The sequence below is a fragment of the Sciurus vulgaris genome (genome assembly GCF_902686455.1).
Source record: "Sciurus vulgaris genome assembly, chromosome: 3".
NCBI classification, from domain to species: Eukaryota; Metazoa; Chordata; class Mammalia; order Rodentia; family Sciuridae; genus Sciurus; species Sciurus vulgaris.
Window position 1 is genome coordinate 139,171,498 of NC_136463.1, and position 14,860 is coordinate 139,186,357.

At 34.9% G+C, this 14,860-nt stretch overlaps 1 protein-coding gene across 1 annotated transcript in view; it reads left to right on the forward strand.

Moving 5' to 3' along the window:
- Positions 1 to 360: 360 nt before the first annotated feature.
- FSIP2 (fibrous sheath interacting protein 2) overlaps positions 361 to 14,860 on the forward strand; it is a gene marked incomplete at both ends in the record, with an annotated part of 135,329 nt that continues 120,829 nt past the window's right edge. The window contains 8 exon segments of the mRNA XM_079130383.1: positions 361 to 459; positions 740 to 865; positions 4,464 to 4,625; positions 5,564 to 5,653; positions 6,683 to 6,825; positions 7,945 to 8,086; positions 9,028 to 9,138; positions 12,656 to 12,779. Of these exon segments, the coding sequence (XP_078986509.1) occupies positions 361 to 459; positions 740 to 865; positions 4,464 to 4,625; positions 5,564 to 5,653; positions 6,683 to 6,825; positions 7,945 to 8,086; positions 9,028 to 9,138; positions 12,656 to 12,779 (997 nt within the window).

Genomic DNA, 14,860 nt, shown 5'->3' on the forward strand with positions numbered 1-14,860 from the left:
CGTCGGCCGAAGGACACCACAGCTCCCGCGTGCTCAGGAGACCTTAACTAGCCATCCTGCAACCAAGCTTTGTAGGTTTGGGTTTGGATCCTCAGAACTTGACTGCAGTTGGGTCCTCTAGGACCAGGGCTGATCACCGGTCTTCCCAACCGATGGGCTCTGGGCGGGCGCGAGCCGCCACCGCCCGCGAGGACGCCGCGCTCTGGCCTGGACGTTCCAGCCGGGAACGCGGCGGGTGGGGCCTCGGGACACCGGGCACTGGCCATTCCCCGAGAGGTCGCGACAGAGGGACGACGGCGAAGCGCAGCGAGGGAAAGCGAGCCCGGAGGGCGGCAGGGGAACACTGGGCCCTAGCTGGTCATGGAGCTGTACCTCAGAGCCTGCTCCAAGGCTGCCAATGTCGCCGCCACCAAAACAGCCTCCACCAGCCTGGCCGCGGACAGTCAGCAGTGCGGAGACGTGAGTGGCCGCCCGGAGTTCTCGTCTTCAGCTGGGCCTCGGGCCTGCCGGGCGGGCCTAGCCACACAGGGTCTGCGCGTATCCTAACGGTCGGGCTCGGTGCCCCCTTGGCGCGCACCCGGGGCGCTGGAGCGGGTGCCGCGCGGGGCGCGAGGGCTCCGCGGGCCCCTGCAACCCGAATGAAAGGCCCGAGTTTCCTTAGTGGGAGTGAGGGGAGACTGGCCTGAGCCAAAGGGTCCACCAAAAAGAAAACACTAAACTCTCCGATTGTGCCCGACAGGGTGGCCACAAGACCCATTTTCCAGGGATGGGAGCCTCTCAGCTACTGGATTTGCCCCTTGGGGTCAAACTGCCTGTGATTCCAGGAAGTGATACTGTTTTCTTTACTACGAATATAAGTGAAAAGGTAAACTAATTTTTAACTGTCTTACTTTAGTTTTCTTTTACCTTTCTACTTGCTCTTTAATTCAGAGGCTACAGTATACAAAATTCATTAAGGGAATTTGCATTAACCTTCACAAGAGAGAAAGAAAAAACAAAACAAAACACATCTAACCAGAAGCATTATTCGGAATATCTATAAAGCAATTTCATCCAATATGATTTGGACAGACTTATAAGCCAGAAAGTTTGTATTCAGAGTTCTGTTTTAATTTATATTTTGTGGAAGTTTAACAATCTTAATAATGATAAAGTGTAATAATAATAATAATAGAGTGATTTAGAGCCCAATGCTATTTTCACACACGAAGTGGAAAAAAAGTGGAGTCAAAATAATTTTCTATGTTTAGTACTTCACTCCCTTCAGTGAAAGAAGGCCCTGCCTCTATAAGGAGGAGGTCCCAAGATTTACCCCAATCTGGCCTTTCAGTCATTTCTCCAGAGCCTCAACTACTTCAAGTAGATGTCTTCTATAACCACCTCTCCGTACCGTTCTTTTGTCCTCCTGTCTCCAAACCTACGATGCCAGTTTTTCTTCTCCCCAATCCATGAAGCTTTCATTCTTCAAGACCCTTTGTGAACCAGCACAGACTTTGACTACTTATCTTTACTAAGAATGCACACGTCCTCGGTTTGATTGATCTCACTTAACTCTCAGACTGGATTATAACGTTTACTTCTCCCAAACTTCTTCATGTTTCTAGTCCTCAACCCTATCCTGTCTGAAAACTTCCCAGCTCTTTATTGACAAATTCTTGTGATTTGGTATATTCTTATTGAGTGGTTACTTTGATCATATTCCATAAAGTTCTATAAGAAGGAATTCTAAATGAACTCAACCCCTTCACTATGATGTCATCAGAAATAAGTAGAGATCCTCGATATTTTATACTTGCCTAATGTCTTAGTTTGGGTTCCTATAATACAGTACTATAGATTACAGAGCTATAAAACAAAAGAAATTTATTTACACAGTTCTGGAGGCTGGAAGTCTGAAATCAGGGTGCCAGCATGGTTGAGTTCTGTTTAGGGTGCTCTGCTTATAACCCTTAAATGACAGAAAAAGAGTTAATCAGCTGTCCGTGGTCTCTTTTATAAGGGAATTAGTAAAATTCCTGAGGACTCAACCCTCATGACTTAATTACCTCCCAGGACTCTACTCTCTACTATCACATGTGGCAATTAAGACTGCAACATATGAATTTGGTGTAAAACTTTCATTATATAACACCTTATGAATATGATTTCCCCAAATAAGTTTTACTTCTGTCAAAAATATAATTTACTTTTTGAAAGCTAATTCTTTTTACTTGAATAGAGAAATCTAACATAGAGATAGCAGAAATATGTTTTGTATTCTCTTGCACATAGAGTGACTATAGGTAATGATAGTGTACTGTATATTTTTCTCTTAAAAAAACTTGAAGAATTTTGAATGTTTTCACCACAAAGGAATGAAGCATATTGAAGAGATATGTGTGTTCACTCTAATTTGAACACTACACAATTTATACATGCATTAAATCATCACATGGTACCCCATAAATGTTTACCAGTGTTATGTATCACTTTAAAAAAACAAATGAGCCAACCTCACAAAATTTGTGCCCTATCTACAAATTAACTGCTAAAATTTACTTGAAATTTATTGCATTACCCTTGATACAATAATATAATTTCTCTTTAGCATAGAAACTTAGCCCTTTTATTTGCTGTTTCTAATATGTTTACTGTAATGCCATTTTTCCATCAATTATGAATTCCCTTGTATATTACTTTAAAAATTATATTTTCTATTACTTGTTCCAAAATTATGCATCTAATCATAATTAGGTACCAGATCAGATCCCTGAAGACTGACTTTGTGAGATTATTTTTTCTCAGTGTTATCTCTTTGATGAAGAAAACCTTTATTATTTTTATATATAGGAAAACTAATTGTTTAGATTGACAACAAAAGGTTACCCTGACTTTAAAAGGTAATATCTTTTTACTGCATAGGTGATTAGGTTGCACCTTGAGAAACATGCCTGTTACAACTAAAAGTCAACATTTGTGTGGTGCAGTGGTGCACACCTATAATCTCAGAGGCTCAGTAGGCTGAGGTAGGAGGATTGCAAGATTAAGTCGAGCCTCCTGAACTGAAGGAGACTGCCTCAAATTGAAAGAAGTGAAAATAACAAAGGGCTGGGAAATATAGCTCAGTGGTGGAGTGCCCTTGGGTTCAAACCCAGTACCACAAGAAAAAAAAGAGAGAGAGAGAGAGAGAGAGAGGAGGATTTAAAAAAATAAATAAATAAAGGTCAAAAACACCTAAAAGAAATCGAAAACTAAATGTCACCATCTAAAAAGAGACACTCAGCCCCCTCCTCAACTTACCATTATTGTTTCCTTTCCAGGAAAGACGTTGGCATTCTCACTGAATTCAAGACTTTATGCTAGTAGATTCCTTTTTATGTTTTGTCAGAGAAGCATTTGATCAACAAGCAATTTGATTTTCTGATTTGGCCACTTGAAAGGAATTAAAGTTTGGTGTTAAACAGGAAGTCAGAAATTTAACAAAGAAGCTTTTCAACAAAGAGAGAACTCCATACTATTACTACTATGCTCCTCCTGTCTACCCTTTTGTGGGAGTTTTTGTAGGGTTCCACCCAGCCAGCCTTCTGAGTATTTATAAAAGAATTGAACACAGTCTTATGTAGCCAAACTGAACCTAAAGGTCACAAATGAGTGGCTGCAGTTAATGTCTGGAATGTGCACAGTGTTGTGCAATAGTATGAACTGAACTGGATGCCTGCAAAAAGGGCAAATACTTTCTGGTTTTCCAAATCGTCCACGTCTTCCACTTCTTTCACCTGATTCCTGATTTGGCTTTGTTTTGGACTCAGACTTGTGTTGTTGCAGTCAAGCTCAGAAAGAATGCAAAGAAACCTCATTTCTTATAAATATGTTTTAAAGATGACTTTTCAGTATGTTGAACTATCTTATGTAGATCTAGAATTTTATTTGAATGTAAAATTTTCTTTGGGTTTCTTTCATTCAAGACCGTAAATACAATGACTCTTCAACCCAAATGTTTTAGCATCTGAGTTTTGCTTTTACTGTTTATTCAAGTTACTTCCATTTAATTATATTGAAAGATTTTTTCAGATGATTGCCATATAATAAATATAATTAATTCTATTCCTTTCGGATGTAATGCCATGATCTGATAGAGTGAGGAAGAAAAGGGAGAATCTTAGTATTGCTTTTTGCCTTAAAAATTTTATGCGCTTTTTCTTTTCTTTTCCTCTCCTCCTGCCTTCTCTGGATCAGGGCCAAAGACTGATACACATCAGAGAAAGAACTAATTCAGTGGGCGTGAGTCTTTAGAGTAATTCATGTAAATGAGGAAAAGAAGAGGAGAATAGCATTGAAACTTTCTTCAAGTAAATCTTTCTGTTAGATTTTCACCAGTTCAGATTCTTCCTCCATGTTTTATTTTCTAATCATCTCAATGGGTTATTTAATTTTGAAAATGCACTAATTTTACATATGTAATATTTTTGAATCTGTGTTTGCAGCTTTTTCGACCTTCCTACGGTTTTAACCTGACTGATCCTTACTGTCAGCTTTTGGAAAACCAGTATAAGAACCTACATGATCCACATTTAAGAGCATACTATAAGCGCAAAGATATCCTTAGGAGACTAAAGAAAGGTGGCTACATCACTAGCAATAATAAAGTGAGTTAAAGATTACTATGTTTAAATGAAAAAAAATGCTTTCAAAATGTAGTATATATGTGCTTCTATACCTTCCTGGAGAGCCATTATCACCTTTAATTTGGTCAAAGGAGGGTACTTAATGGCCAATTCCATAGAATATTCAATGTTTGAGCCAAAGGAAATCAGACAACAGGTGTTTCTAAATGAAACTAACTCTTCATCTTTTTTTCCTTTGAAATATCAAAAGATTATAAATAAGTAATTTATGATGTTAAAAATATATTATTTGTCTCAGCTGTATTATAGTCTTGTTTATCTGTCTCTAAGGGCACTGTACACTTCTCAGGATTATGTCCCACATACTTTTTTATTGGTTCTTCTTAGTTATTTATAATATTATTATTTATTTTAACATAATAATGAAAGTATAGAACATAATTTGTTCTAATTCAGTCTCCAGAACTCCCTGTTTCCCTCTTCTCCTCCCTCCCATTTCCCTATCTTTCCACTATTTACTTATAGTTTTTTTTTTTTTTTTAATTAGTGTCTTAGGAATATATATGATGGTGAGAGTCACTATGGTATATTCATGTAAAAAAGTTAGATGAAATAGGATTGTTCAGCCTGTTTGAATCCTGATGGAATGGTCTTGAGTTAAAAATGATTACATTTATAATTACGATCCAGTTATAATTAATTAGAATTATTATTTTAATAACTTCAATTAATAGTAAATTCCTTATGGTATAGGTCATATTAATAAATTAATATTTTTTGATAGAAATTTTATGTTAACAAATGTAGAAAGATACTATTCATGATATTAACAGTTTATTGTTATTGGTACCAAAATGTGATTAAATTTTATGTCATTACTGTTTTTCCTCTGAAGAATTAATATCACTTTTATATATTATATATTTAAAATATTTATACATTTTTGTTTTTGTTTTCAGATTGTGTGTACCTTGAGGGAATTAAATAAATATAGGCAGTACCTTACCAGCTTAAAACTAGACTTTGAAAGAAATTATGTAAGAGAACAAGTAAGTTAAATACTTAAATTTGATTTCTTTAAGCAGAGTTTAGAAAAAAGTTTTGTTTGTGTTTTCTTATAACATTTTAATTGTCTAATTGTTGACAAAGTAATTTGTCGTTTCTCATTTCTTTAATTGTTGACAAAATAATTCAGTATTTTTACAAATAAAAATATAGAATATTTGTGAACAATATTTGGAAGTTGGCTATGTTTGACCAAAAAGGGGAAAGGAAAGGTCATGTATTAATACACTGGAGATGACCGACATAATCTGGAAATTACATTTCTAGTTAAATGTGTCATTTCTGTTTGATTTGTGGCCAATAAGAAGTGCCTGTGACAGCAAGATTCTTAAACTGGAATCCAAAACAGGTTGAGCAGTAGGAAGAGAAATGTATGAGGAATATCCATGAACATGGACACAATGTGCTTGTGCTCACACCCATGCAGCTGTATTTATCCCATGAAAATGTTCTTAAAAGTACATTGGAATTCTGGGCCATAGAGAGTGGTTATAGGCAGTGACTTTCTTCTGATTTTTGACTCTAAGTTGTATATGGAGTGTGTGTGTGTGTGTGTGTGTTTGTGTGTGTGTGTGTGCGTGTGCGCGCGCGCATGCACATGCATGTGTGAGAATTCAGGTTTCAGGGGCAAGAAAGTTAACTCAAAATAAGGAAAGGTGGGTTTTTGAAATTTTACGTTCTGAGATTAGAGTTAGATAAAAATGATTATGAGGTCCCTACACTTTTAAGTGTTCTGTATTTTTCCCCCCTTCCCCTCTCTGTGCCTAGAGTGTGTCCTCTACTTCTTCCATGTTTTTATTTAATTTCTTTAGAATTAGCAAATGAAGCATTTATCTTTAATTTTCAGAGAGATAAATCTTCAGTTTGGTTTGCTTGCCCACGTCTTGGATGGATTCAGAATAGACTTAAGTTCAATTAAATGATTAATCATTTATATAATTTAGAAATGTTAATGGTTCTATTTCTGGGAAAAATAAGAAATTACATATTTATCATACACATTTCTAAACTAGAAAATGATTGCAAAACAACTACGTAGACTGCAGGAAACCAGTCACCTCCCTGAATGTTCTGATGTTGCACGGTTCCAGAATTGGTTGTTACAGGAGGGTGCCACCCGGTCTATTAAGGACCAGGAAAGATTAATAAGACACAGGTAAGATTGAAAGTAATGCATATTTTTACATATATATCATGAACTCAAATAAATTGAAAAATACTGGAAAACATTGAAGTCAGGATTTTTTTCTTTTAAATAGTAGATACCTTTCAACTCCTTTGTAGTTCTCAGTGTGGAGAGGAAGAAGGGGAGACAAAGAGATAAAGGGATTGGGAACCTTGTTGCCAAGGCTGTGAAGGGAAATTTAAGCTTTATCAGAGAAAATGAGCTTAAACCGAGGTAAGCCAAACATTTAACTGAAGGAAAAAAACAGTCCAAAACCCTTTCTATAGAAGGAGAGGAAGGGAAAGTATTTTTAGCACATGCTGAAAACAATAACAAGTTTTCATGATCCATTTTAAGGAATGAATGACAGCATTAAGTTTGAGGGAGTTAAGGCAAAGCCAAAAACAGAGTAAGATATCTGATGTGAATTATGAACATAGGTTATCTGTAAAAAAAAAAAGAAAAAAAAAGTAAATTAATTCAGATATTACCCAATTATTAATATTTCATTGCCATTTTTTTTTAGGAAGTGAAGGGAGGTGGCATTCTTTTTCTTTCACTAGGAGTTGAAAGATTAGGCTGTATTACCTGACTTTTATATTCCATAGTTATATTTTGTGGTAATGCCATAGGATATTTATGTATCAGAGACCCAGACTATAAATGGGAGATTGTTCAAAGAATTATAAATTATAAGGACTCTGTTTTTAGAAAATTCAAATCTATTGTTTTTTTTTTCCCTCTGGATTTGAAGCTATATCAACTGCTTCAATTATATCAACATTCTTTTTTTCAAATTCATACTGCTAAACCTCCTGAGTTTTGAATGCTTACTGTGCAAATGCTTTCATTAGTTAGCTCCACATTTTACCTTTGCCTTGTCTATGACAACACATACAAATGTAGTAGGAAGACTTTAAAATGAGTAAAACATTATGAGTCAAGCTGACTTGAAGGTCCTTGAAAAGGACTGATAGAAAAAAACTATAAAATTCCCGTAGCTCAAAAAGCGAAAAGCAAGCAAGGAGATGATTTGGGAATATCAAAACACAAGATGCTGTAATGCAGGAAACACCCTGTTCACTTCATGATATTTGCACTCTTTCTCAGGTATTTGGATATGATATGTAAGGAATTAGAACATCTAGAGCACACAGCAGAAGAGCAGCGCCTACTCCAGAGAGAGAGAGAAGAAAGACGTCAACGGGAACACACAAGAAGAAAACTTAATCTTCGTAGAAAAATTGAGGAGGTGAGATATAACAGATTTAAAATATTGAGAGAAAAATTGTGTGCACTTTTCTCCAATTGTAAATAATGTACACCATAACGCATGAAATCAGTTCAAGTAATTTCAGTTCTAAATAATTTACACCTATTAAACTGTCTTCAGAATTATAATGTATAAGTTATTACATAAAAAATTAAGGCAGAGACCACACGCTATACATATGGATCAACTTCTGCTTCTCTTTTCTTTGGGAGCAGGTCTCTACATAGCTCAGGTTAGTCTCGAACTCCTGGACTAAAGGTATCCTCCCATCTCAGCCTCCTGAGTCGGGGATTACAGACATTCTCCATCACACCTAGCTTAACTTCTGCTCTTAAAGAGCAGTATGAAAGAGTTACTGGACACTCTTTCACTTCCCTATATCACATGGTGTGAAGAGAAAAATTTTTTTAATTATGTTAAGTAAAAAATAATTATGGTCAGGAGTGGTAGTACATGCTGTAAATCCCAGCTTACTTGGGAAGCTGAGGCAGAAGGGTTGCAAATTTGAGACCAACCTCGACAACTAAGGGATACTCTGTCTCAAAATCAAAAATGAAAAAGGGCTGGAGATGAAGCTCAGTGGTAGGGTATGCAAAGTCCTGGGTTTAACCCACAGTACCACAAAAAACAAACCTGCTACCTGCCTTTTAAAGCTAGGAAACAGCAAAATAAATAAATGAATGAATGAATGAATGAATGAATGAATGAATAAATAAATGAATAAATGAATAAGTAAATGAATAAGTAAGTAAGTAAATAAATAAAATAAAGCATTCCAAAGCCACAATATGACTTCGTTTATGTTTGACCAGACCAGATACTTGTTAGGCCCTTGACTTTCTAATATTCTTGTTGATGGAAAATTAAGGTATCACTGGGAAGGGAACAAACACCAAGTCTAGTAGCATTGTGTTTTCTAGGAATGGAAGACAAAAGAGATGTTACTTCTGACAAGGATTGGAGAAGATGTTAAGAGAGAACAGAGAGTAGAAGAACAGCGTCGTAAATGTAGAGAAGAGAGTGACAGAAAGGTAGGGTGATCTCTATTTGGGGCTGTTCAAAGAGAGTTTTTTTCAAAGTACAAATCACTCCACAAGATGATCATAGACTTCTTGCCCTGAATTATATGCATTATACAAAACTGAAAGTTATGAACAATTTTTTTGAGACTTTGTCTCGCTATGCTGCCCAGACTGGCCCAAATTCCTAGGCTTAGGCAATCCTCTTGCTTTGACCTGTGAGTTACTGAGTCTTCAGGGGTGCACCACCACACCTAGCTATAAACATTTTTACTATATTTTACTGAAATGCTTTTCTATAATGGAAACATGCTGCCCTGTTATTTGATATAATTACCTTTGGCTTTAGCTTCATACCACATGCTATAGTTATGATTCTTGTAAAAATTAAATAACCAATTTGGTTTTTCTGAGAATAAGAAATTCTTGGTAAAAGTTTTTGATTTTTTTTTCTGATTGATAACTATATTTAATGTTAATAATATGCAGTATGTTTTGATTTATAGTGTAAATCAGAATAAGAAAAGAGATAACATCTGTAATCTCATGATAGCCTTATTAACTTTTTAGTGCACACACACACACACACACACACAGACATACCTATATATAATGTTTCCATGAAAATTTTTATTCCAATAAATAATTAAATATATGCTATTATACTTTACAGACTGGTTTGTAGATTGCCTCTTCATTTAGTGAAATACCATTAGCAACTTTCCATGTCAATAAATATGCAATTTTTACCACTTCCTTTTTTTTTTCTCATAGACATCAGTGAGATTATCTTTCTTTTCTGAGAGCAATAGAGTGCTGCAGTTTTTACTTTTTGCCTGATATCAATTCTATTCAAGGAATCACGGGCATTCCAATTTTCTTTTGATTAACATTAGCATGACATGACATCTTCCTTTGTTTTACTTTTAACACTCTATTGAGACTCAAAGGGCACAGTGGCGCACACCTGTGGTCCCAGTGGCTCAGGAGGCTAAGGCAGGAAAATTCAGAGTTCAAAGCCAGCCTCAGCAAAAGCAAGGCCCTAAACAACCTAGACCTTGTCTCTAAATAAAATACAAAATGGGACTGGGGATGAGGCTCGCTGGTCGAGTGTCCCTGAGTTCAATCACTGGTACCAAAAAAACAAAAGGAACCAATAAAAAATTCTATTGACTCATTTTCTGTGTTCCTTTTTTGTACATACTTCTCATAAAGAAGGATTGAACTATTTTATTCAATCTGACAATCTCTGTTTTTAATTAAGTTGTTTAATACATTTATACTTAATGTTATGATTAATGTTTAATTTTATATCTATCATGTCAGTATTTGTTTTGTATATATTTCCATGTTTCTTTATTGACTTCTTCCTCATTTTCTGCGTTGTTTTGTGAATTTTTAAATTTTAACTAATTTTAAAATTTATTTTATTGGAATTTTACTTTTTTTCTGTTATATAATCTAGTGCTTTGTGATCATGGTATATATCTTTTATTTATTAGAGTAGAACTTAAAGTGCTATTCTATAACTCTACAGATAGTATAAGAATGTTACAATAATACACTTTATTTTCCTCCCTTTGGCCTTTACCTGTTTCAGTCATGCATTTTACCTACCTATATATATATTTCTTTTTTTTAATAGACAAAGCCAGAGCCATATGTATATATATATTTAAATCCCTTACTACATTGACATGTCTAAACAGTCATTTTTATATTAACATGATTGAAGTAATAAAACATGTATTTGGTCATGTGCTTACAAGGTTTAGTGTTCCTCATTCTTTTTTGTATATCCATATTTTTTTCTGGTGTCTTAACTTTCTTCTTTCTGAAGGGTTTTCTTCAGTACTTCTCCTCATCAATTAGATCTGTATGTCAGAAAAACTATTTACATTTGTTTGAAAGATTTTCTTTGAATATGTTACTTCATATATCAATTAATATCAGATAGATAAAGAATTCTCCATTGACCTTTTATTTTGTTTTAGAACTTAAAACATATGTTCTGTTCTCTTCTCTACATTGGTTCTAACAAGAAATTTGCTGTTCTTAACTTTGTTTCTCTCTGTGTAACAACTTTTTCCCTCTGGCAACTTTTAAAATTTTCTTTTTATTGTTGGTTTGAGAAATTGGATTATTATATACCTGGTGACATTTTTGTTGTTTTCTGTGCATTGGTTATTTGGGCTTCCTGAGCCTGCAAATTTATGATTTTCATCCACTTTGGAACACTTTAGGTCATTATTATTAAATATTTATTGTATGTGGTCTTTTCTCTTAAACTGCTTGAAGCTATCTCACATCTCTCAAAAGTCTTCAATTTTTTTCTTCTTAGTGTTGACTTTTGGATAGTTTCTCTTGCTGAATTAATGTTAGTTTCTTATGTAATGTCTATACTGTCATTAATATCGATATTAATGACTATACTCTTCTCAGATATCAAAATATTATCCTGGCCTATTTTACATCTGCTATGTCTCTTATCTTACTGTTAAACATACGGAATGCCATTTTGTTTATTATATTAATGCTCATCTTTGTCCTAACATTTGTTTCTTTTATGAGTTGATTTTAGTACATTGATTTATTTCTTCTATCAGTTATGTTACCTTCTTTTTTATATGCCTAGTACTCTTTGACTGAATGCCAGTTATTGGGAATTTTACTTTGTGTACAGGATATTTTTGCATAGGTATACATATTCCTTAGCTTGTTTCTTACATATGTGTGATTTATTTGGAAAGTTTGATTATGCATGTATTTTTTTAAAATGATTTTTTAGACAAAACCAGAGCCACATTTGATCTAGGACTAGTTATTCCTTATTACTGAGGTAAAACTCATTTTAGTACCATGCCCCATGTGATTTGAAGTTTTTTCAGTGCAACTGGTAAGAATAGGTATAATTTCCATCTTAAGGTAGATGCAATTGCTGCTCTTTAGAATGCAACTGCATTCTTTAGAATGATCCTTTATGCAATCTTAGTTTCATTATGCACATGTGCTGATCCATTTTTTTGCTGAATACTCCATTAAACCCCCTAAAGATCTCTGAGTTTCTTTCTCTGAAGTTATCTTCTTTCTGCTATATCCATGGCCTAAAATAACACAGAAATTCACAAAAGGAAGTTATAATTCATGTTTTATGTTTGCCTGTGGTTGACCCAGATGACTTTTGCGTAGGCCCTCAGGAATCTTCTAGTTAAAAATGATTGAGAAATTACTTAAATTTACCAGGATAAGTATGTATAAGAGACCCTATCTGAACAGAAATTATACTAGTTCCCCAAAAGTGTGCAGTGAGTTCAGTGGTATCTGAATGTTTAAAATGTTCTTCAAACTTGATCACAGATAGAAATGTACCCCTTATCCCCTTATTACCCTCCCATATTTTTACTTAGTGTAAACTTACAAGTCACAAGACAGACTGTTCATTTTCAATATACTGTCACATTTTAAATAGCATTTTTGTATTTATAAAAGGCAAATTGATGTTAACCAGTATATTTTTAAAATATTTTAGAAACAAGCCCTGCTAGAGAAAAAAATGGCTTATCATTTACAAAAAATGCAAGATACTGGCTTTAAAGAAGATACGGGGAAAAATACGTTAGAAAACAGTGGACAAGATGGAGCCAATGGTGAAAGTGAGAACATTAAAAGGCAATGTAGTACATGCTTATCTAGTAAAAATCCTTTTGTAGTATTTCTTTTTTTATTTTTGTTTTACAGACTGCATTTTGATTTATTGTACACAAATGGGGTACATCATTTTGTTTCTATGGTTGTGCATCATACCATTCATGTAATCATACATGTACATAGAGTAATGATGTCTGTCTCATTCCACCATTTTTCATACCCTCTCCCTCTCATTTCCCTCTATGTTATCTAAAGTTCCTCCTTTCTTCTCTCATCCCCCATTCCCCCACCCCCATTATATATTTTTGGTAGTATTTCATGTGCTTACACTTGTTACCCACTTGGTTCTAGGGTCTGATCTAATAATTTTCATATTACAGTTCAAGTCAAATGATAGACATTTATGTGTAAAAATTATAACAAACTGAAAAAAATGCTATGAAGAAACTCAAGAGACAAGTTTTCCTCCACTATAGTTTTAACAAAATTCCCTACACTACTGAAACTAGACAATTGTTTGTGAAATAAATGCTATTATATACCAACATGGTATATAATACCATACCAGTGTAGAAATGTTACCAACCAGGGAAAATATACAGCACCAGGAAATAAAAGAGGGAAGATAGGAAAGAAGATAGAATGTACACAAGGAAGAATTTTAAAAAGAAAAAAAAATGAAGTTTAAAGAAGGGATACAAAATACAGAGCAGTGAAGTTGCTATGCCCAATCCATATCAGATTCATTTTTATTTATAACATTATAAAACCATAGTGAGTCCCCTCCCTTATTTGGTGGCTCAAATGTAAAAGCGTACATGGGCTTTAACTATCTATGATTACATAATATTAGGAAAGAACATGATCTCAATCCTGTTTCCTTTCTCATCCTGTTTCTATGTCAAAATCTCCTTGTGTCTTTCCAGAAAATTGACTGACTAGTCTCAATTTACTCTATTTTTTTTTATTAATGACTACAAATCTATTGTGTGCCCTGTTCCCCAATTGCACTTAAAGCTCTTTTCTAATGATTTCTTCTCCTGACCCCAAAGCTGTTGCCTATTAGTGCAGCTCAGAATGCTTATGCAAGCATACATCACTCAGTAGAATCCATTCCCAATTTTAAATTTTATTCCACACTATACACTTGAAGATGATAACTATGATTTAGGGATAACACAAACAGGCTCTGGAGCCAGACTGCCAAGGTCCAACTCCTGCTTTTATCATTTTATGGACTTGTAAATTGCTTAAGCAAATTACTTAAGCTCTCAGAGACAGTTTAAACACCTAAAAACAAAGATAATACCTCAAATAATTTCTATAAAGAGCCCCCTCATTCTGGCACAGAGTAAGCAATGTTTTTTTTGTTTTCATTGGTCTGTCAAATGAGACTACTGACATTTCTAAAATACAGGTTGCATTTCCTGCTCCTCTGCTTCTTTTTCCAGTTTTCTCAGTTTAGAATGATCTGCTCACTCCATGAAAATCCTACAATACTTTAAGCCTCACTTTAAGCCTTCATTAAGTCTTACTTGTTAACCCAACGGGAAGATACTTCTCTTTTGAATCCCTTCAGTAGCTTGTAACATTCATTATTACATACTTTCCACTGTCTTAATCTCTTGTAATAATAACTCCCACCTTTCTGTGTCACAGAGCTTCAACAAAAGTATGTATGCTAGCCAGGCATGGTGGCACACACCTGTATTCCCAGCAACTCGGGAGGCTGAAGCAGGCTCACAAGCTTGAGACCTGCCTTAGCAACTTTGCAAGGCCTGAGCAACTTAGGGAGACCCTGTCTCAGAATAAAAACTGAAAAAGGACTGGGGAAGTAGCTCAGTTGTAGAGTACACCTGGGTTCATTCCCTGGTGCTGAAAATAAAAAAACATACATACTTAAATGCATGTTTGAAAAATGGATTAATTCAGTCTGTTTAATTCTTTGAGACAATGATAGCAATCTATGGTTCAGATAAGAAATTACTTTAGTAACTATATATACCCCAACATAATTGTTAACTTTCTCACTTAATAGGAAAAGAATGTCAAGTGTTATCTTAAACACTTGTTACTGCATGTCTTT